The 23803-nt window shown below is 40.3% G+C and overlaps 1 protein-coding gene across 5 annotated transcripts; it reads left to right on the forward strand.

Annotated features, from left to right (window-relative positions):
- The first annotated feature begins 674 nt into the window (after positions 1-674).
- LOC127370123 (AP2-associated protein kinase 1) lies at positions 675-21880 on the forward strand. 5 transcript variants are annotated; one of them, XM_051411873.1, is made up of 21 exons: positions 675-1779; positions 3082-3200; positions 4451-4559; positions 4704-4846; positions 5811-5932; positions 6289-6370; positions 6597-6729; positions 6874-6977; positions 7294-7376; positions 7530-7690; positions 8466-8578; positions 8740-8951; positions 8982-9147; positions 9374-9519; positions 9619-9833; positions 9916-10014; positions 11533-11622; positions 11772-11879; positions 12952-13122; positions 14503-14613; positions 19830-21880. In XM_051411873.1, exons 1-21 carry the CDS (start codon positions 1617-1619, stop codon positions 20537-20539), a joined length of 3360 nt encoding a protein of 1119 aa, XP_051267833.1. In that variant the 5' UTR covers positions 675-1616; the 3' UTR covers positions 20540-21880. The 5 variants fall into 5 exon arrangements, with proteins under 5 accessions (XP_051267833.1, XP_051267831.1, XP_051267832.1 ...); XM_051411871.1 differs by having other exon boundaries at positions 8740-9147; XM_051411872.1 differs by having other exon boundaries at positions 8740-9147; positions 14506-14613.
- Positions 21881-23803: the final 1923 nt, after the last annotated feature.

A 23803-nucleotide genomic window follows, 5' to 3' on the forward strand; every position in this document is an offset into this window, starting at 1 on the left:
TGTAAATAATATGAATCTGAAAAGTAACCAGTAAGTTTAAGCATCATAAACTCATTGCTATTCAATTTCTGTCACTGTGGAATATGTTTACATTTACTTATTATCATATTATATCTCTTAGTCTCTTATTGTGTTTTTATTTTTATGTATTATTTACTTTAACTTATGTATATACCTATACATACATTTCTGTTCTGTATATTGTGTTAGATATTATATTATTGTGTATTTATGTGTGTAACAAACGCATTTCCCCCCAGTGATCAATAAAGTATTTCTGATTCTGATAAAGTAGAAATACTCAAGTAAAGTAAGTAAAGAACTTGAGAATAATTAGTTACTCCCCACCACTATAAACCTGTGTATGGTTTCTTTTTAATTAGCCCAACCAGCCAGTATTGAATATGGCTTTGCGGCCATTTTGCCACAGGTTCACTGACTCTACTGTAGTTCTTTTTTTCACAAACTGGGACGTATCGACGCTTCCAGTCAAAATACTAAAACTACATAGCTTTTGGGTTTTTTTCCACGCTGCTCGTAGACGGACTTAGCTACCCGACTTGAACGCGGCATACGACCACTAAACGCGAGGGGGAGGGGCGGGGCGGGGAGGGGAGAGGAGGGGAGGGGAGGGGAGGGGAGGGGAGGGGAGGGGAGGCTGCAGCTGCGCTCTGAACTCCAATACCCACAATCCCGTGCGCGCGTCAACAGCAACAGCTAGGATGTTGCGATATCGCTGGCAGCCAAAGATTGCTGTGGTTGCAGAGATTAGGCTGCTGGGTTGAAACCTCTGCCTAATGTTTTGGTAGATGTCAAATACCGTGCTTTGTCATTTCCAGTCGCAGCTAGCGGACTCTGTAGCTTCCTGTCGACTCTGCGTCTGTTTGTGTTGATGAGAGGCTTCATCGCGCTAACGCGTTAGCTTTAGTGAAATCATAGTTTTATCGCAAATGGGAGCAATTAAATAGCTAGACGGGGCAGCTATGTGCCACCAAACCGTGTGCTTCACTTGACTGAGGATGGAAAGATATTTTCGGGCAACGCTATCACACAAGTTACACGTCGGACACATCGCTCTCGGAGACATTATCTTCAGAGGATAACCTGGATAACCTTACACGAAATGTCATAGCGCGTAAGTAGCTAGCACTTAGCTAGCTCGGTAATGGCTGGACGAGATGGAGAAGGGACCTACTGTTATCATCATCAGCAGCCGACCATGAACAGCTGGATGGATAGCTAAAGAAATACTTTGTCCGGAGATGCTTTAGCCTCCTGGGTGGTGTAATTCACTTACATAACAGCTAGTCGCAAACCGCTCTAGCTATCACCAACTGGCTTCTTCTGTTGGCGAGCAAATGGGAAATTTGCCACCAAAAATCTGGGTTGTCTCAACATCATCTTAAGTGGCAAAGGCACCACTGCGTGTTTCGAGGCTGCAAATAGACTTGCTCGAAGCGGCCGGGGTTCGTTAGGTTTGCAGTCTGTTGCCCTGCGTTATCTGTTGGTGCAGTAATTCAGTGCACAGGAAACAGGGGCAGCTCGTCTCTGATTGAAGCCGCAACAAAAAATAAATAAATAAATAAATAAAATACTCCTCCTGTCGTTTCGACAACATGAGGAAGTTCTTTGATTCTCGTCGGGAGTTGGTGAGCTCTGGGCCTGGTTCTGGAGGAGGAGGTGGCAGCTCCGGGTCCAGTCATGCAGGCGGAAATTTCATTGGCAGAGCCTTCACTGTCGGGCGGCACCAAGTCACTGTTGAGGAGATCATTGCTGAAGGTGAGAAGGGGTTGCACGAAGCCAGATGGTGCCGTTTGTTTTTGTTTGTTTTGTTTTTTTCCCCCATTACTTTTTTATTTTCATGCATGTTGTCGAAGCGAGAGTATATTTATGTGTGCGTCCTGCATCCTCAAGCCAAATGCATGAGTCACATGACAGAACAGGGATGCAACCTTATGTCATCCCCACAGGAATGATGGAGCTTCGCAGACATGTATCTTGGATACATAAACTAGAGGCCTACTGCTTTTCTCTCAGCTGTACTCTGACTAACACTACAGTTTCCTGTTTAGCTGTTTTATGATTCAGAAGTGTGATTCAAGGAGATGGAGACCTACCTGGTGCAGAACAGTTGCAGCAGTTCTTTGATCTTTTTCTTTTTTAAATGAATAAAAGGAGGGTGAGTGTACAGTGCAATCTGTAGATCACACATGATTGCTGAATTTCTTTATTGATACCGGGGTAGGGACTGTTGGGCATCAGCACTAAATTAGTGCTGCTGAAGTAGAGGCCTGTACTTGGCCCAAAATAGAGTGATTTTATTTATTATTTTAAACCTGGAAGTACAACGTTTTTGCTGTTTTTATAGTTATATTTCAAAAATTTTGAAGTTAAACAATCTCTCTGAACATAAGTGCTTTGGACTTTAACAAGAGAATGATAAAGGAGGACAGTGTTGTACTGTTGAACTGATCCCACTGTCTGCACATCACTTACTGTACATCAATATTTGCTTTAGACGTGGATGCAAACCCTCAGCCTCAACCTGCACACACATGTCCATAGGTATGTCTTGCAGATTTATAGTGCTACGCTGCCATTCAATAACGCATCACACTGGGTGCAGTATAAGGCCGCAATGTCTGCCTGAAATTGATGACTCTGTCACAACTAAACCCAGCAAAGTGAATTTGTGGCCTGAGCTATACCAGATGGTTAGGCCTCAATGTAGGCCTCTACGTAAACCCTGCAGCAATGGCATGACTAATACATAACGCTATAAGGCTGCACCATTTGGTCCCGATCGACCGTATTGATGTAAGGCTACACATGGACACAAATGACAACAGTTGTTGAAGTAATTGGGTGTAAAAACTAGCGTGTCAGCTAAATGCTCAAAATCACGATGCCCTAAGAAAACTTGGTGTGATGAGACTTTCACCTAAGTCAACCTAAGTTTTGCATTGATTGTAACAGTCTAGTGTGCATCCAGGTTGTTGCCCAACTGTTTTGCTGACATGTCATCATCATCTCTTTGAGGTCTGACAGTTTCATTTGTTTTTGTTTTTTTCAATCCTGCAGGCGGTTTTGCAATCGTGTTCCTCGTGCGAACAAATCAAGGGGTGCGTTGTGCCCTGAAGAGGATGTATGTCAACAATGAACACGATCTGCAGGTGTGCAAATGCGAGATTCAGATAATGGTGAGTCGCTGAGGTTGAATATTTTCTCTTACTTGTTCTCACACTGAGCTCATGTGAATTTCTGCTGGGGTTTAAACCACATGCGAAAGCAACTACTAAACAAATGTCTTCTGAAACTCTTAATTGTGCCTGAAAATTTCCAAGAAATCCACAGCTGCAAGTTCTCTGATCCGTCCAGAATAACTTAGAACAAGTGCTGAATTGGGTACGCACACAGCCTGCAGCAGGGTTGTTTGGGTGGTTGTACTGTATTTATTCATCTGGTTCTTGGTGTGCTTTGTTTTTGTTTTCATAGTATTGTCTTACATGTCCTGCTCACCTCCTGAGATGTCTTGTAGAATGACTTTTTGGGGTTATTTGTAATTCTTAACGGATCGTCTTGTAGTTCTTGATGGGAATGTTTTCTTTTCTGGACTCCTACATTCGTGGAGTTCATACACAGAATTTTGTTCTTTCATGTCTGAAGGAACACTCAGGAAGGAAGGAAGGAAGGAAGGAAGGAAGCACTGGTCAAATTACATAAAAGTGGCTGATTTTATAAACATTCAACAGAATTACAAACATACATTCTAAAAACTCTGGAACTAGTTTTGCTTTTGAAACCAACACTAACAGACCCTAAAACTGAGTTCAAACATGATGTCTGGTGTCATTCTTCTTCATCATATAACATGTTTTCTTTCCCTCTCAGTCTCATTTTTTCCCTCTCTCTCACTTACCCACTCACTCTCTCTCTCTCATACTCATACTCATACTCATACTCATACACATACACACACACACACACACACACACATAGACAGACAGACAGACAGACGGACAGACAGTGCTTCACCTCAGCTGCAGTGCTTGACATTTTTTCATTACCTAATAGGTTCCTGATTTCAGCTGTCCCGTGCAGCTCCCTCTGCAGGCGATGGCCTCACACTGTACCACAAAACACTGACCAGATTGAAGGAAAGGGTTGTGGCATTAAAATTCATTGCAGTCAAATCTGGAAATATCTCCGTCCTGTTCCATCTTTTCTTTGTGTCGCAAATAATTTTTGTCATCTCCTGTCGTGTCTTTTCTGATTCATTCAAAGTGCAAAATCGAGTCATTATAAAAAGACTTCTAATCATTCACTTCACCGGTCACATACTATGTGCACACTATGCAACAACTCAGCAGTAGTTGTGCTTTTTAGTACAACATTTTTTTATGCACTGTGGTTTGTTAATGCTCTTGAATGTGTGTTTGTGTCATTGCAGAAAGACCTTGTCGGTCACAAGAATATTGTTGGGTATCTGGACTCCAGTATTACAGCTATGGGATCAAGGGATGTATGGGAGGTTCTCATACTTATGGACTACTGCAAGGGTGAGTGCTGAAAGGAAAATGGGACTTTGAGTTTCAGAAAAAATAACCTTATTAACTAATGAGTAGGGACAATATCAGTGTTATAAAAGAATATATGTTCAGTTTGAATATGATGCAGCTGTATAACTGGATAATATTTTGCAGGGGGGCAGGTGGTCAATTTGATGAATCAGAGGCTGCAGACTGGCTTCACCGAGGCGGAGGTGCTGCAGATCTTCTGTGACACCTGTGATGCTGTGTCTCGTCTGCACCAGCGCAAGACACCCATCGTCCACAGAGACCTCAAGGTGACACATTTGGCCGCTTGTGCTTTGTGTAATGCTCTGCAGGACGTAGGATAGAACAGGCGGCCCTTTCTGTGTTAGTCTGACTCAAAGGAAGTAGGCTGTTGATACAAGCCTCCCATTGGCCGATTATTTCAGGTGGCATTTTCCTCTTTTTCCGGTATCTGTGTGTTACTGTTTTACAAAGGCAAGGAAAAACGACAACTTCCCGAGCTAGTAACTCAACTCTCGCGCTGAAAATGGCATCTGTGGCTCACCTCCCAACATGCAAATGTTCCACCAAAACAAGCCTAAACACTATTTAGCAAGAGCATCCTAGGCTTAGCGCCCATTGTGGCTGGTTTAGGAATTCACACAAGCCTGAGTGTTTTTTTTTCCCCCTACACCAGGATGATAATGGGTTCAGCCAGACTTTTCGCTAGTGCTGGCAACAACGCTAAAACAAAGTGTGGAGATGGGTCACCATGCTGTGTGATGTCTTTTGAAGACTCGTGATTGATATGTTTGTGCGAGTTGAAGCTGTGTTTAATTATGGAAAGCTCTAATATGAGGATAGATGAGATTGTCAGTTGTCAAAATATACTTCAAATACTTTCCATTTCTGCAGAGCCCAGTCAACTGCAGTGTGGTTGTCTCATTAATTTTAAGTTACTGTCACTCAAGAGATTTACTCTGTGTCATGGAAACATCACATTTTTCTTTGCAGTGCAGATTTCTTGATTTACATAAAAGAAAACCTGAATCATAGGAGCATGTGTCATAATGTGAAGTTGGTCTCACCTTGATTTTTGTATTTGCATCATTATCTCAAGTGCACAGGTTCCAGGAGGGAAGAATCTGTGTTTGACTTGGCAGAATAGGTCTATTACTGCACCACCTCCTAACACTTAAACTCTAAATTGGGTCCTTTCATGTATCACCCTGTGTTGTGACTGCATAGGAGTCTCATCTCTTTGTATATCTACAGGTGGAGAACATCCTCCTGCATGACAAGGGTCATTATGTGCTGTGTGACTTTGGCAGCGCCACTAACAAGTTCCAGAGTCCACAGACGGAAGGAGTGGCCACCGTGGAGGAAGAGATCAAAAAGTTTGTGCCTCTTTTTATCTGCTTTTGCGATATTTGCTGCTTTCGTTCATTAGCACTCCTTTTAGGTATGGCTGCACAGAAACACAGCAGTTTTTCATTTATGAGCAGCTTTGTTGTTTAACTAATTGAATTCTTCCCCTCATCCACCTATGGACATTAGGGTTCTGCACAACACTGTAAATATATTGATGTGACTGCAAAGCAGGTTTTGCCTGATGCAAGATTGAATTTGTAATGGATTAAATTTCATTCACATTTCTGAGCACATTATTGCACTGCCGCATTAAAAAAACAGTATTTTTTCTACTAATTTTGTCCTGTTTTATTCTTACTAATGTATTCCTGTGTTCTTTCAGATACACCACCTTATCATATCGAGCCCCTGAGATGGTGAACCTCTACAATAACAAGATTATAACCACAAAAGCAGATATCTGGGTGAGTGAAGAGGACCGACTGCTGTGATAATCATGACAGGGGCTTCTGCAATGTGACTGAATACATAGCTTTTATCCTTACACCAGCTGGTGTTTTAGAGGGGAAAAGGTATTTGTGGTGTGATTTGCTGTGTACTGCTGGTATTCTTGATTAATCTCTTATCTCATCTCATCTTCTCTTCTCTTCTTGTGTTTGGTGCGACGGGGCATGCGATTGTCTTCTCCAGGCGTTGGGCTGTTTGCTGTACAAGTTGTGCTTCTTCACTCTGCCCTTTGGTGAAAGCCAGGTGGCCATCTGTGATGGCAGTTTCACCATTCCAGATAACTCCCGCTACTCTTATGATCTTCACTGCCTCATTCGTTAGTCCCTAATAAACGTTACTTATTTTTCAACAACATCAAATTCAGTGTGCACTTCTGGTTGTGAAGATATCTACTTCCTGGCTTTTATAACTCTCCACTTCTCACGTCTCACTCTCTTGATTCTCCATGGGGTTTTTTCAGGGTACATGCTGGAGCCGGACCCAGACAAAAGACCAGATATCTACCAGGTGTCCTACTTTGCTTTTAAACTGGCTCAGCGGACCTGCCCTGTTCAGAATGTGAAGGTCAGTCTCTCTCAGCACTAACGTCAGCTGAAATAGTTTGATTTGCTTGGCTTTCTCTCATCAGGAATTGATTTTCATGTCGTATTCAGTGGGATCTGCTGTAGGATCTCTACCGTAACCAATTGTCAGGCAGTGGGAGGATAATTTACAGTAATTCATCAGTTGCATACTGTAGAAAATGCTTGTTAGCACTAATGATATTCTTCATTGTTACTGCCAACTGCAAGAATCACAAAGTGGTGCCTGTATGCCACTGTCACTCATACTGCTCTTTTCAAATTCAAGATTTCTTTAACAATTTTTTCCCATAATCCAGAATTCTCAAATTCCTTCTAAACTTCCTGAGCCAATCAAAGCAAGTGAGGCTGCTGCAGCAAAGAAGAGCCAGACTAAGTCCAGGCAAGCATGACCTGCTTACATTTTATTACCATTAAAGCTGTAGTAACACTACATTTTGTGGAAGTAGTTAGGTACAGTCAGTATTCTGATACTCATTAAATAATTATATTATCACGATTAACAAGATGGCCAACATGCTCCCTTTGTTACCAGACTGACAGATCCAATTCCCACCACTGAAACCTCCATCACCCCTCGCCAGAGGCCCAAAGCAGCACATACCCAGCCTGCGGCTGGCATCTTACCCATCCAGCCTGCTGCTCTCACCCCTCGCAAGCGGGCTAATCTCCCTGGTGGTGTAGCTCAGCCTGTGGGTACGTACAGCACTCCGTCCTTACCCATCACAAGAAAAGAAAGTGAGCTTTTGAATAAAGATGTGCATAAAGACAGGAATCCTTCTAATCCATTGTGCACACATTTAATGCTACAATTCTCAACAGGATCAGATCAAGTATGCAGGTTAAGACTCGTGCAAATTAAAGCAATCTAACCACAGGCCCAAAGTGATTATGTAATGATTTTCTCCACACTCTGAACACACTGCTTTTGTTATAATTTATTGTACCTGTTATGTATCACTTTGATGTCTTTTATCAGCTTTAAACAGGTTATATAATCCTCTTTTGTAGGTTGTTTCATTTGAACATTATCTCAAATGCTCCAATAAACTTATTTATATTGCTTGATATTTACATTGTTGTGCATCTGTATAAGTAAGGTCCAGTGTGTAGGATTTATCGGCATTTAGTGGCAGTGTAGTAGCAGATTGCAACTCCCTTGTTTCACCCTCCCCTTCCAAGCGTGAAGGAGAAAATACAGTGGTTTGTGTTTGGTTTGTCCTTTCTGGGCTACTGTAGAAACATAGCGGTTTAACATAGGGCACTCCAGATGAAAACTGTAGATAAAAACGTCTCATTCTAAGGTAACAAAAACACAAACATTCCTATATGGTGATTACACCTACATGAATATTATACTTAATTTCTGCCAATAGATCCTCCTAAATGTTGCACATTGGACCATTTAAGATGAACATTTTTCCATGCTGTTGAGTAATGTGTAGTCTGTGCTCTTTTTTACATCCCACAGGAGTCAGCTTAGACCTCTCTCAGCCAGCTGCAGCTCTGCAGTCACAGAAGGCACAGACTGCAGTTCTGCCGTCACAAAACAATTCAAGTCAGGCTACGGCTCCACAGAAGCAGGTACACGCCAATAAATTACATCGAAACCATTTGTATCAGCCATACACAAATTACAAAGTAAAAGTTGCTTTTGTTACCTGTAGGATTAAGTTATTTAAGGTGGCTTGCAAACGTAGCCTTTTGAATGACAACAGATTCTGTCACATGTCTTTATGTGATAGCCGGCGCAGCCAGCAGCAGCTACAGGGGCAGAGACTACTACAGCAGCAGTCGTGTCACCAGTGACCAAGACTGACATTCAACCGCAAGCACAGCCAATAGTTCAGCAACAGACCACACCTCCCTCCGTGGTCGGTGCCAACTCCCAGCAGGCGCAGACTCCATCGAGCCCGGCCCCACCTCAACGCCCAGCTCGACGCAAGCAGGCCGCCCAGGCTCAGCAGCCAGCGGCTCAGCAGCCAGCGGCTCAGCAGCCAGCGGCTCAGCAGCCAGCGGCTCAGCCTTCACCCAACAAACCGGCCCCTGGTCAGCCGCCTGCATCTCTTCAGCAGCAGCAGCAGATAACTCAGCCTGCAGCTGCCCAGGCTCAGCCCGCCTCCACCGAGATCAGCCAAAGAGCATCTGAAACGGTAAGCTTCAAACTGTCCGAACATCATCTGTCAGAATGAATTACTTTTCTTTCCTTTTTATTTGGCCATAATCTTTTAAGTGGCATGGCCTGGTGTTCTCTTCATCCACATAGACAGAGAGACAGAGAGACAGAGAGAGAAGAAAGACAGAGAGACTGAGCCATAAAATGTATTCAATATAAGACCTGTGTTTATTTCATTTTCATCTCATGCCTCTTTTGATTAGACTCCACCTGCTTCTCCAAAGACAACTGAAGAACGGGGCCACCAGCGCATACCGAGTGATGCCATAGCTAGCATCGTTTCTAGCGTCCCAGTGAGTGACTCCTCACAGCAGCCACAAGGAGCTAATGGAGGCACTGCCTTCAACCAGTAAGTGGCACGTGTACTTCAATAAACCTGAAGATTAGTCCAAATTCAAGTCTTCTCCTGTTTGTTTTATTTATATTTTGGGTGTTTTTGTACCTGTAGATCACTTACATCTCAACCAAGCTCCGCCCAACCTGTTCAGCTCGGTGTTGGTGTTGGTGATGCAGGACAGGACCAAAGCAAAGATGGAAGCACTGCTCCTGCGACTGGCGGTGACACCAGCACCCCCACACAGCCCATGTGGAACCCGTTTGACGATGACAACTTCTCCAACCTCACTGCAGATGAATTCAAAACTGAGGACAAAAAGCCTGCTGGTAAACATTGTGTGTACATGTATGTGTGTAGTATCTTTAATCTGTGATAAACTGTTAATAACTGCAAATTTCTTCCTTACAGACTTACCTTCAGAAATTGAGTCAACATCTGACTCGGGAGTTGAGGAGTTGATACCAGGCCTGCAGGCCTCAACTGTGGATAATACACCCCAAGAAACTGGTATGTGTCACTTCTTTCTTCTGGACCCACAGACCCTGTAGGGACATCATCACAAACTCACACTGTACCAACAAACACAGTTCAGACTGAAGACACATTTTTAATTCTAGCCATTTAGAATAAAAAGCAGATAGTGTATGTCAGTCGTATTATGGTGGATAATACACAGACACTTCCCATCTGTGTGTCTTTGGATTTAATTATTTAAATCCTTATACAATAATATGTGTCATAAAGCTTGAAACACCAACAAGGAACTGGAACAAACAAATGTGCAATAAGAATTTAATCTCGTCAAACTGGAAAGATATTTTATTTAATTTTAAACCCATTAGAAGGAAAATTAGACAGCAGTATTAGTTGGGTTCAAGTCCGGGTGAAATATGTTGTGCCTGTACGAGCTCTTGTACAGAAACAGTCCCATGTTTCAGATTTTGACAAACAACTTGTGTAAACCTGGTCGGTTAAGATATTCCTTTATTTATATATATATATATATATATATATATATATATATATATATATATATATATATAATAGCAACACAGTTCAGTGACAGACAACTACCCAATTTTCAGAAAGCAAATAACAGAGTGAAACCTCCTCCAGCCTGTTAAAAACACCAGACCTAATGTGTTCATTAACAGCAGTAGGAACACACTGGTTTATGTTTAACATGTGCAATCACAGATGTTGCTATTTAAACAGACTGTGTTTACCTGCCCTCCCATCCCCCACAGCGATTATGTGCTTAATTCAAGTGTTCATTCCTGTCAACTGTCAGACATTAGCATGAGTTAGCAAGCGAGTTTGTGGACATAAAAGGTGACTTGACCTGAGATTTTAAAAAATTATTGAAAAATATCTCTTTGTAAGTTGTTCCCCGCTTTAATACCTCACTGTTGCACTAATGTCACATAATGCATTGTACTGATTCTGCAGGAATATAATGTAACGTCATACCAAGAGGTAAAGCTCTTAATGCACCTGATCCATTAATCTGATAGCTTTAAGAAGCTTTCAGAAGCAACCACAGCCTATGTGCATCACATAAATAAAATAAAGGGTTTGGTCAGAATGAAAGAACGATGCTAATGCTGTATCCAGCAAATGTAACCACTGGTTTTTATGTTTCCTTTTAACAAGAAAGAATAGTTTTAAAAATTGATCTGCGTATATACTGCATTAGGTAAGACCGTTGCTTTAGAGTCTCACTGCTTATGAAGTTTCGTCATTTGGTCTGTTTGGTTGATAAAAATACACTTAATGAATTACTGCCTTTTATTTAGAGATATGAATACATTTTATGCTGTTTGAAAAAGTGGATGTAAAGCACCCAAGGTCAGTTTTCAATACCAGCTGCAGATAACACACTTGTCTTGATATTAATCATTGTAATTGGTCTAAACAACTATTTGTATTCAGACACACCAACTGAAAAAAATCTGATTTCTCCCATAATGCATTTTTAGACTTGATGATGGGTTATAAATCAATGATAAAACTTCTGTCTCCTAGTTGAACAACCATCAGCCAGTCTTGATTTAGGAGCTTCGCTGTTGATCGTCCCAGATCCTTTTCATACCCTCGAACTCTCAGACACACCAGGTAAATATCTCTCTGTGGATCCACACTGTACACACAAATGCACCTTTGTATGGTATTTTTCTTTGATGTTGTTGCTACAGCTGATGTTGTCATTTCACTTTGCTCAAGTAAGTCTCCTTTATTGTCTCTAAACCTCCATTGGCCTTTAGCGAAGCTGATTGAAGGACTCAAATCTCCAGACACGTCTTCACTCATGCTTCCCGACCTCTTGTCATTGTCTGATCCCTTCGGTGGCTCCGTGGAAGAGTCTGCAAAAGGTGTGTTTATGTGTGTGTATGTGCATGGTTGTATTCAATTTATTTTGTTTTTCTTTCCTTTTTGGGGGTCAAGGCCAAAAACAGAAGCTAATCCCTGCTTAAAGGGATGTTTTGGTTTTTTCAAGTAGGGCCGTATGAGGTACTTATCCTTAGTCAATAGTGTATTACTTACAAAAAACGCCCCCAGTCTGGAGAAGCAGAAAGACAAACATGTTTTATATTTCAAAAAAAGACTCACCAAAACAATCACTTTTAGTTTAAGTGTACACTATATTTAGAAGATTTTCACATCTTTACCTTGCTGTCAGACAGCCCTTTCTGACAGGAAACCGAAGCAGTTATTTCACTCTGTCCAAAACCACCAGAATCCTTTGTCAAAAACAGTAATTTTACCTTGCAGCATATGGGAATTGCTGGTCTACCACTCCCTCGATCCACAGCAACTAACATTAGTTTTGATCCAAACTGCAGCCTCTTCCATCAATGTATGAATGATGTGTTAATAGTGGGTCTCATGAGTGTGTAAAGCATTTTGAGTGGTTGGTAAACCAGAGTCCAAGTGCAAGTCAAACTAACATGTTAAAACACCAAAGTCACACAGTAACAATAACACAAACTAACCGATCAAGGCAGCGGTGGACAAGCAACTCCTTGGTTCTGTCAGGTAAAATGACTGTTTTTTGTCAAAGGACTCTGGTGGCTTTGAATAGAGCATAAATCTGTATAACACCTCAGTTTCTATATATAACACCTATAACACCTCAGAAAGGACTGTCTGTCAGCAAGGTAAAGCAGTGAAAATGCTCTAAATATAGTATGTTAAGTTATGTATCTGCAATTACCCACAAAGCCTTTAGATTTTTATTATTATTAGGTAACATTATTGAGACCATGGGTATTTGGTTTCTAAGAGCTAAATGATGTTCAAATATCACAGCTTTGTAAATAGTAGAAATAATCTAAGTCAGAAAGTTAATGCATGTATCACTGTAGATCTTAGAATCATGTGTTCTTGTCCTCTTGTACTTGGACCACAGCTAAACTTGACCCTCTTTTCTCCTGACCTGTCCAGACCCTCTCACTGCAGACGACTCTCTCCTGGGCTGCTCTCTGATCTCTGGTCCGGCTGCCCCGCCGGCAGCAAGCAGTGCCACCTCCTCTGTCTCTTCTGCTCCCACATCCGCTGCCTCTGCTTTGGATGATTTCAGCCTGTTGTCTGGAGAATCCGCACAGCCTAAAGCAGGTAAACTGGAAGAATAGGCAAAGTATCACACACTTTTCAAACTATACTTCCACTTTGATTAGATTTTGCCTTTCAGTAATCTTTTATGACTTTTTTTTTTTTTTTATAGTTTTTTATTATTAAAAAGAAGAAAAAGTGGGTTTAGGGAAGAGAGAACACAAGTAAACAAGCTTGCGCTGTAGCTTACAAGCCACAGGTAGACAGTGTGTTGTCAGCAGTAGTACAGAAGAGTAAGGCTAAGCACAGCGGCGCCCCAGTATGTTTAATCTGCTGCACCTGACCAGATAGCATCAGTTAGCTAAGCAGCCTACATACTGATGGTGGCAGTATACTTTTCCCTGGGGAGTGTTTGTTTGGTTGCTCATTCAGCAAGCTAAAGTGCAGGACAAGATGTGTGTTCATGTTTTGAAGTTGGATAAGGAGACTTTCGCTGGGAAGACAATGTAGGTTGTTGTCCAAGGTCTGTGCTTGTTGTGTTGTGTAGCAGGCTGCTGTATGGCTACAGAGAACTAACAGTATTGTGACAACTTAAAGCAAATAACGCCGCCATCATGAAACCAAAAAATATAAAGTATAAATTTCTCCCTTTTGGTTTCTGATTTTTCTCAAAGGAGAAGAAGTGGTTCATAGAGCAGATAAACTGTATATGCTGTAACAGATAATGACATCGACTCTCCAACTCCAACGGTGCCAGCGATGTCAACTTTGTCACATTAACAATTGAGTGAACAGTAACATTTTCAGCCACTGGGTGGCAGCAGAAACTTTTTACGTCACCTCCTAACCAATTCATCTAATCCAAATTAATCTTGACAGACAGTTAAATTTCAATATTAAAGTAACATTTAAAACTCAAAACTTTATCTATTCAATATATTACTTACTATATATGGCCCTGCTTAAATATGCTATCTATTTCACATGAATAAACTTGAGTCAAGTTTTTAAGTAGAAAAAAAAAATCTAAGTGCTTCTTTTGAGTGGAATAATCTGTAAAACTGCATTGTGTGTCGCAAATTGAGAGCACCGCAGCTGCGGTTTAGTTGTTGCTTCTTGGCTGCTGAACGAAGGCATTTGACTGTCGTTGACGTTGCCAACTGTCGTTGACGTTGCCAACTCTGAATCACAGCCTGACTGTGCGCACCAGCTGCATGATCCTAATTACTGATCTCTCCTCATAATATCTTATCAAACAGGCTTTGTAGAGTTTCCAATGTCTTTTTCTTTTTCAACTGCAGATTTTAGGAATTGTGTTATGATGTTGAAGACTGTATTGAGGGAAAACCGCTGCTTATATCTTATCGCTTCACCCCTTCATGGAAAGTTTTTTTTCCAGCACAAACCTTTACCTTGATATCAACACCTTTCTTTTATCCCCAGCAGACTCATCTCTTCTGATCTCAGACTTTGAGCCCCAGCAAGCCACTGCAGAGGCCGGCACAGAGGACGAGTTTGATCCTATTCCCGTCACAGGCCGAAAGAACTCCCAAGGTAAGTTGTTCCCTTCTCCATAAGGAAGCCCAGGTGGGTCACACGGGTCGGGTCTTTGCAATTAAAGACACAGGGGTCGGCTGTTTATGGGGTTCCCCTCAGTTGCATGCTGATTTGCTAAATAATGAATGCAATAGTCAAACCCACTGATAACAGGATGAAGTGCCTGCACTGTTTTTCCAATCTCAGAGCTAATAATGTTTTAAAACCAGTAGCATTAAATGGGTAAATTCTGCCCTTTCTCTTCTCTCTCTCTCTCTTTCTCGACCTCTCTCCCCCTCCTTGACTGCTGTGTTTGCTTGTTGTGACTCTTGTTCGCTCCTCTGCTTCTCCCCCTCCTCTTTTTGCCTGTATTCGTCTCCTCCTCTGCCTCCTCCCCCTCCCACCCCCTCCTTTGTCTCTCCGGCCAGTTTCAGGAGGCCACTCTCGCAGTAACAGTGGCGGCTCTGAATCCAGCCTGCCCAGCTTGGCCCGCTCCCTGCTGCTGGTGGACCAGCTCATCGACTTGTAGGCGGCCCCCCTCCCTCCCCGCAGTAGAAGCTGTAACACTGGATTATAGACTGGCATAGCATAACGGCAATCAACACTGTTGTCATAGCTAGCTTCCTGCACCCCCCCCCCGGCTGTCATCTCCATTCTAGTTCCTACAGTAGAAACAGCCTTCGCCTTTCAGTGCTTCTTCATTACCTGCCCTCTCCGCCTTATCGATTGCATTATCTGGCTTCTCTTCACCTCTCACCTCTCACCCTCTCACTCACATTTTCTCTTTGTTGTAGTCTCCACACGTCATGTATCGTCCATTCATTAAAGAGTGGCCAGTACACTAATGTCATCCTTTCTAAAGACGAACCATCTTTCTGTCAATCAGGATATAATATTGCTATCCCGTTTGTTTGAAGAATCTTGCATTATGTCTAATAGCAAACAATAGAAGATCATTGTTGTAATGTACAATAGGCATAGTTATAAGTGGTTGTAGTTATTATGGTGCACAAGTGAATTTGTCGTTGTTTGCCTTTTTAAATTCTCCTCCCCAGATTTATTTGCACATTTTAAAGTAAATCCATGGAAAAGTTAAATGAGCGTTTGTTCAAATGAGGTCAGTTTCTTTCTTCTATAAAAGGGAAACTTTGTCATGTAGCCTGGTTTGCACAGTAGCATAAATATTACCTCTGTCAGGGCTGTTGTATGGAATCTGAACTATTAACTTTTAACTATTAAAAGCTGCTATAGATTAGACTGAAAAATGACATCAAACAATCTGGAAACAAAACAGCCGTAACCACGCGTCCTACAGACGCCACACTAATGCTGTGATGGAGGGAAGAGCAGGACACTAAAAGTTTCCCCTGATCAGACTTAACAGTGAAGTGCCATAAAATAATTTGTGAAGAAAACTGCTGACTGGTGGAGCTCTAAAAGTGTATCGGCTAATCTCTAAATATAACTACAAAACACAATAAAATGTCCTACCATTCGAGGGAAACGTGTTTGCCAGACAAGCTCTACTTTTCAAAGGAAGACCCGTTGTCATCTGCTATTATATTTTATTCCCGAAGCAAGCAATAGGTTGTTTTGGATTTAATTACAAATCGGGGGTCATTTAACAATGTTTATAGCAGTGTGCCATATCAATAGAAAATGCATGAAATCATGAAAATAATTTGAATATTCAACAGTAATAGGAAATAGTAGAACTACAGTAGCTGTTATATAGAGAGAGACCATTCAGGTCATTTTTGGCACTAAGAGGAACTAATGTGGCATTTTAAAAGTGATTCTCACTCACACTTTATTTTTATTATTTTAAATATGAACACAAACATTCATTCCACAATGTGCAATCCTTCCTACATTCCTGTCATTTGTTTACTCTGATTTATGTAAATAGATATCTGCAACCCCTGCGGGCTCTTATCCAGATCATAGGATTGGTTATTCTTCCCGTGTATATATAAAGTCATTGTCATAAAGCTTTACTTGTGGAAGACATATTGCTTTACTTGTGAAATCTCATCTATATATCTATATATTATATATATGTATAGATATATATATGAAAGAAAAATGACATTGTTTTCCTGTTAATAAATGTTAATATGAATAGAGTGTTAGAGAATGAATGTAAGAAATAAATATTAGTCTATAATAAAAAAATATCTATGATTCTTAACACCATAATCACTGAATAATATTGAAGAATACTCTATATAAATATTTCATTCCTCTTTGTGGAATTGTGTGTTGAGAAAGTTTTTTTTCTTGGTTATATCTACTCAATTATTGTCAGTACATCCAAATGTATAGATGCTAACCCTGGTCTTGTTCAACCTGGAGATTAGGCTGAATCCCATGTCTTATTCCACCTCCTCCTCTTCTTCCTCTGTGAAAAGAACGTGAGCCTGTGTTATGTTTGTTTACATGGACTGACGAAGGATTATATTTTTATTCAAAACCGTTAGCAGTTTTCTGGAAAGTGGGAGCTTCTCCTCTTGAATCTTAGTCCTGTTTCATTTCATCGCTGAACTAGAAACTCTTTTCTGAACTTGTGCTTTGTAAAGCTTTGTTTTGCTTTACCAGTTTTAGTGATCACAGGATTCATATCGAAAAGCATGGCAGTGTTGTTGAATGTTATGTTCATGTGTGTTGGTATACAGTGTTATGACAAGTATGTATGTGTGTGCGTGGAGTCAGAATTGTTGGATGTGTTTTTCCAGTAGCCTACTTGTGTTGTTGTTTGCTGCAAATATGGCGACAGTCGTCATGTTGTCATTAAAATCTGAAAGCACAGCCCCTCCCCCCCACCAACCCTCTAAATTCTCTCAGGAAGTCTGAGCTCCATCGCTCTCTCTCTGAGAGTCGGATATGTATTGGCTTACTGCTCCCCAGTCTCAGTGTCTGCCGGAAGTGTGCGCTCCATATTACAGTTAAGACAATTAGTCTGATAGGTAATGTGTGTGTGAGGGGCTCTGTGAAGTGTGAAATGGTTTAATCTGCCAGTCATACAGTGAGACCGCTGTAGCAGGTCCAGGGCTTAAAAAAAAATCTGTTCCAATCAGCAATATAAATGTTTCTGTCGGATCAAACTAAAGTTATTTTTCTTCCCTCGCATGATCAGAGCAGGAAGACGACCTCCACCTGTTTTTTTTTGTTTATCATTTTGTCAGGTTAGAAAGTAATTTCAAATAACATTTAAAGTGCAGAATGTCTTGTGAGATCTACTAGGGGAATAATAATTCAGAAATAGGTTTAAATAATCAGGATTTATTGTTTGTTTTTTTATTATTTAAGCATCGTGTCATGTGGATAAATGCTGACAAAGCGTACACATTTTAATGGGTTTACACATGATAGTTAGATATATTCCACCTACATACATGTAATATGGACTACAAAGTGTTTGAATGAAAGTCAAAGCAGCAGAATAAAATAAATCCCTTCAAAACTGAACCTTAAAATTAATTATCTGAGAACAGACGTGGAGCAGAGGTAGTGACTTATAATTCACATCCTCTTTGATGATGAAAGGTCACGGTAATGGGGTTAAACACATTTGTTTCTGTACTATCCCAGTTTGATTCATTAACCCCCAACATTAGTGGGAGTATTTTGAGTAAAGTTCTTGATTTAAATTTTGAATTATCTCTTTGAAATAAGTTAAAACTTGAAGGAGTGTCTGGTTTCAAAGGAGCGTTCTCCTAAGTGAATACTCTCGGTACTGCATGTGCAACTAAAGGCTTAAGTTCGTTTTTGTTTTTAATCATCCTCTTTATGACCCTTCCTCTGAACAACTCAATCATTTGCAGTTACTGTTTGAACCTATGCAACTCCCGAGCTTCTTCTCCCTGTAGCCGCCAATGTGCTGTTTTAATCGGTAAAAGCCAAGCAGGTAGTGAGATTAGTCGTTGATGTGAAACAGAAGCCCCTCATTTTCTCTGTTGTTGTTTTTTTTTTTTTGCCAAAAATGAAAGCTGTCAATTATCTGATACTATTGAGTGTTTTTGAGACATCTCTTGTCTTTATGGCCCAAACCTGCGTCAGAGCTGTGGTATTGTGTGCTCCTTCTATTTTTGTGAGATAATTAAAGAATTATAAAGGGATGGCAAATAAAATACAAATGTGAATGTCACCGTGTTGAGTATTGATTGTAAGATGTCCTTTATTGTTGTTAAGAATATTGGTTAATATAACTCATCATAGTACAGGATATTTACACAGAATTACTGGGTTCATAATGTTCACTAAAAAAGTTTTATCCTTTTTTTCCAAAACTGTCAGTCTGAGAATGTTGTAGGTTATGCAACGCTAAATAAATGAAGTACTCTTTTAATGCTTCACACAGACTTGCATGCAAATATATCTGCATGAAGTACTGTGGGCGAGAGTAAATTATCTAGCAAATTACTTTTTGTAGGATAATATAATAGGTGAGATTCACTTGTGTAACGCACTAATCAAATTCTTATTCTGTTCGGATAGCAGGTTAGTTCTACTCAGGTAAGACCAAACATCAACTTCATGCCCCATTTATCCATTTTTATTTTGTTTGGGGGTTTTTTGGCCATAACTCTACCTTCCAAGAGTGTATAATGTTTTAATATACCAGCAGCTGGGCGGGTTAGGATCATTTCTACAGTTTGTCCACTAGAGAGCACTAATACGTTTACTTTTCAACTAAATTATCCTGTTCAGTCCATATCTTGGTCACAACTCTCCAGTAACCAGATTCAGGAGGTCCTAATCAAAGATGCTTGTTGTGTATTTACATGTATGTATAGTTATTGTTTTGTTTTTGTAACTCTGAAATATCTTTTGAGTTTCGACTGTTTTAACTAACATCTGAGCTTGCTAAGAAACTTAACATGCTGGCCATTTGAAGAACACAACAATATGTTGCATCTTTGCTATTTTACGATGATTTCTTTCACTAAAACCTCACGTGATTTTCCTTATATGTCATTGGATTTTGATCCCCTTGAGAAAGATCGTTCAGGTTAATAGAACAGAAGAGAATAGCTCACCAACACACAGAATTAGCACAAGAAAATGTAACATGTAGAACAAATATGGTACCAAAACAGCACTGAAGTATAAAACAGATAATAGATGATATCACAAAAGAATAGATTTTATATAATATAAGAGATTCAGAGGTCAGCAAAGCTTTTCAGCATCTATCTTAATCTAAACCTTTCTTCCATCTTTTCCACATACAGACCTGCAGAGGGAGCTCAATGCGCTGCAAGCTGCTAGGAATGTGGCTTCTGTGCAGTTGACTGAGGAGAATCAGAGGCAGAGGATTCAACAGAGGACTGTCACATGTGTTTATGATAAAAACATGTCACCATCTGATGAAAGGAGCATACAATACAGTACAACACCAGCTACTTCCACCAGCCTGCAGTTTATACCCGCCGACCAAGTGTCCCAGCCCCGGCCCCCGAACAGCCCAGTCAGTGATGTCTTCCAGCTGGCCCCTTTTAAAACACCAGGAAAAGAAAGCAAGATGGCATTCAGCAGCGCCTCCTTCTCTGTGTCTCATAAACCTGCTGAGGCATCCGATATTTTCCTCCAGGCCCCGTTTGGAAGGCGGCAGGAAACCACCAGAGCTGTTCCTAGTAACACTCACATATTTAAGACTGGTACACAGCACATTCAACCCATCAAACAGTGTCACCTGGTCCCAGTATCATCCCCTCCTGCTCCTCAGTCTCTTGGTATTCAGGCCCCTCGTGTGCACATGGAGACTCCTCTGCTCCAGCAGCCGGTGGCGGTGCACCGGGTCGTCTCCAGGATCGGTCAGCAGGCCGCCGTAGGTTCCGTGGCTGTGGGGCCTCTGCATGCCTGGACCATTGGGGGAAGAGCTCTGGATGACCCGTTTACCGCAGCACCCTTTCAGCCAAGATGCTCTCAGGGGAAACCTTGATTTTATAATCTCCTCTCAAAATATGCCAAGTCAAGAGTTTTTTTTTTTCTGTAACTTAAGAAGGAGCCAAAGTGCAGTATTACCCAATTTTAAAATGTCGTTATACTCTAATTATTACTGCAGTATTAAAATGAGTAAATTATCCTTTTACCATTAATGTACTTGTTTAAACTCAAAGTTCTACCTCAGTCATGTGAGTGTATCATCAGCACTTTACAAGCAGTCTGATCTTGGACTGAGAAGTTAAGGTGAACTTGAAGGATTGGTCCTGAACCTAAAACTCAGTTTAGGATATCAAAAAGGGTTTAATTAAAGGCCTAATCTGTACTCTTTTTTTACTATGTAGATAAGTTTTATTCAAATAATAAATAGAAAATAGTTAGTGTGTATCTCAGTTATCATAATTGAAAATATGGGTCTGTTTTACTCAGACCTTTAAAAACCTTACTGTTGTAGGCACTTTTTTTTTTTTTTTTTAAAATCTGAAAACATTAATAGCTTAGAGGTAAAGTTTTCAGTTTTAGTTTTCTAATTCTGTTTTTAATCTTTCTGGTTGTTAACATTTAGATTACAGATTGTGCCTTTAATATCAGTGGTGTGATTGCAGGCCTCTGGTGAATATTCAGCATCGGTGCTGCAAAGGATGCCAAATATTCAGCTGCAAACCAAAGATATCATTGGAAGAGAAATATAATGGTGTGAAACAGTTTTCACACAGTTGAAGGAAAAAAATATTATAAATAAATATTATTATATAATAAATATTTTCAGAAAAGGCAGGCAAGTTGCACAAAATCCCAAATGGCTGGTCACTAGAGAGCATTATACTGGAACCAGTATAATGTTAAGATTTGCAAGGGTTTAAATGTCCTTATTTCAAGCCTAATTTACCTGCTTTACAGCTTAATATTTGTAGGTTGCTGCTGCCGTTTTCCCACAAACTGCACCAGTGTTAATGGAGGTTTTAAAGTTGTTGTTTTGTTTTTGTTTTTTTTAAACCTACTGAAGTTGTTTGTGTTTGGTCTTTTAATGATACATATCATCTCTGTGGTTCTGATTCACTGAAGTCTCGCAACATAATTCTCAAGAGTTGCTAAAGACCACAGAAGAACCGTCATCTCTACCGAGCTTAATTCCAAGTAAGTCTCTCATAAAGTGAAATTTGAAAATGCTTCTAATGTTGCTTTATACTTTGGCATAGATGAAGTCTTTTTTGTAAACCATGCTGCCTTTGCTAACAGTATTTGTATATTTCTATATTATCTGGCTATTAATATTGGACATTAGGAAAGGTGACAAGTGAACTTTAAACTGCATTTTATTAAAGGGTTGTAAACATAATGACATCCTGGTTATTTACTCTTCTGAGGCAACCCCCTACCTATATATGATCTTTGTTTCTGGTTCCAAGGAACTTGTCACATGCCATCTTTTTTCTCACTTTTTTCCTCTGTCTGCTTTGAGTTGTCTAATAAAGGCGATTATTAAGCGCTAGAAGAAGCTCTATACCAACACTATGTAGACGTCAAGGTATATGTAAGTGTCCCTGGTGGAGCCTAACTTGTGCCTCAACTTGTTATTCTCTATACTCATATTAGGGGACAACAATTCCAGCACTGCAGGGTCTTCAAGAGGCTAAGATGTTGTTCCAGGTCTCTACTGTGCTGGTAGACTTGATGATGTTTACTTGAAACAGGGAGGCCAGAGGTCTCTCCAGGAAAGTTTCCAGTTTATCTTCATTTTCAGTTATACCAGATTAGGAGATTAAACAAAATGCAAAGGTAAAATGGAAAAAAAAGATAAAACTATAAACACGAGTCAGACCGAGCCCCCAATAAAACAGCACAAAAACATGTGTTACATCGTCAAACTTCAGGAAGAAAAAGGGTAAGTTGAGCTTGTGTGAAAGATGAGCTGCTTGTTTTTATTCAACAATACGTAAAATGTCATGTGGTCTAGGATTTAGTAAGAAATTAATTTTCCTTAACTTTGAACAGGAAGGGCACATGGGGGAAAAAAAGGAGAGCATACTAGGTCATGAGCCGATTTCATAACAGTAAACATGTCAGGATTTGTATATGGAACCATATGTTAAGTTAAACATATAAATGTGCTATGTGGTTATCTCCTTATGCTACTGATTTCAAACTAATCATTCAGGGGTTTAGTGGGTCTGAAAGGTTGATTTGATCATTCATATATTGAGTCACATTCATACACACTGCACAAATAATACTCCCAACTGTGACGTGTTCTCCATTGTTGTCTTTTTGCAAATGAGAGAATTTATTATTATGTTATATGTTCATTAGACAGACAGGAAAAAAAAGACAAACTCTGCCAACACAAAACTGCAAACAGACAAAAATGTTTTAAAATAGACATAAATACTTTAAATTGGTCCCAAATGACTTAATTTGCCCACTTCTTTATACCGCAGTTAAATGCTTTTCAATAGAGGCATAATAACACATTTTAGTGACCTCAACTGTCTTTTCTCTTCTTGCTGGTGGACTTGGTAAAGTGTTAAGCTGTGTAAATATCTCTTCCAGAGCTGCATGGCATCATAGTTGGATTTTGATTTTATTGTCTGCCTTCTATCCAACTGCCTCTGCTGCTGGCAGTTTTCTCAGACACGCCTCCATGAGCTCACTGCCCGCAGGACTGCAAGTCCGTCTGCATGCATCTGCAAAAGCATTTCGAAATGAAGAGAGAACTGAAACCAAGAAATACACATGGAAAAGATATAATAGGATTTATTTTGGTAGATCTGAGTGGAATAAAGAGTCAGCTGACTGGCTGCTCTTTGGCTTGTTGCATAATCTCTGCTATCAAGTTACATTTTTTTTTCTATACACATCTTACCCTACATGGAAACTATTTGCTCCAAACATTTTAAAGTACATAAATCATTTCACTTTATTCATCCTTATATTAATCCATCCATATTCTAGCTCTATGCATACATCCTGCAGTGCCAGCAGGGAAGGCAAAGCACAGCAGCCCAGATGTGCTTTTCCATGCAAATCTTTCCAGTTTTTCCATAAGTTTCTAGTGCTGCCCGAGGTCTGTTCATGTGGAGTAGGTATGTGGGGGCATCTTTACCGGGTGTAGCAACCTCAACTGCAGCTCAACTCCTCAAAGACGTAAACCAACCACTCAGCAAAGAAGCCTTATTTTAGTTGTTTGTATCCACGAATACATCTTCAGACAATTGAGAGAGAGGGCACCATTACACTAACAATGTATAAATTCCTTTTAAGC

The sequence above is a fragment of the Dicentrarchus labrax genome, unplaced genomic scaffold (assembly GCF_905237075.1).
Source record: "Dicentrarchus labrax unplaced genomic scaffold, dlabrax2021, whole genome shotgun sequence".
NCBI lineage: Eukaryota > Metazoa > Chordata > Actinopteri > Moronidae > Dicentrarchus > Dicentrarchus labrax.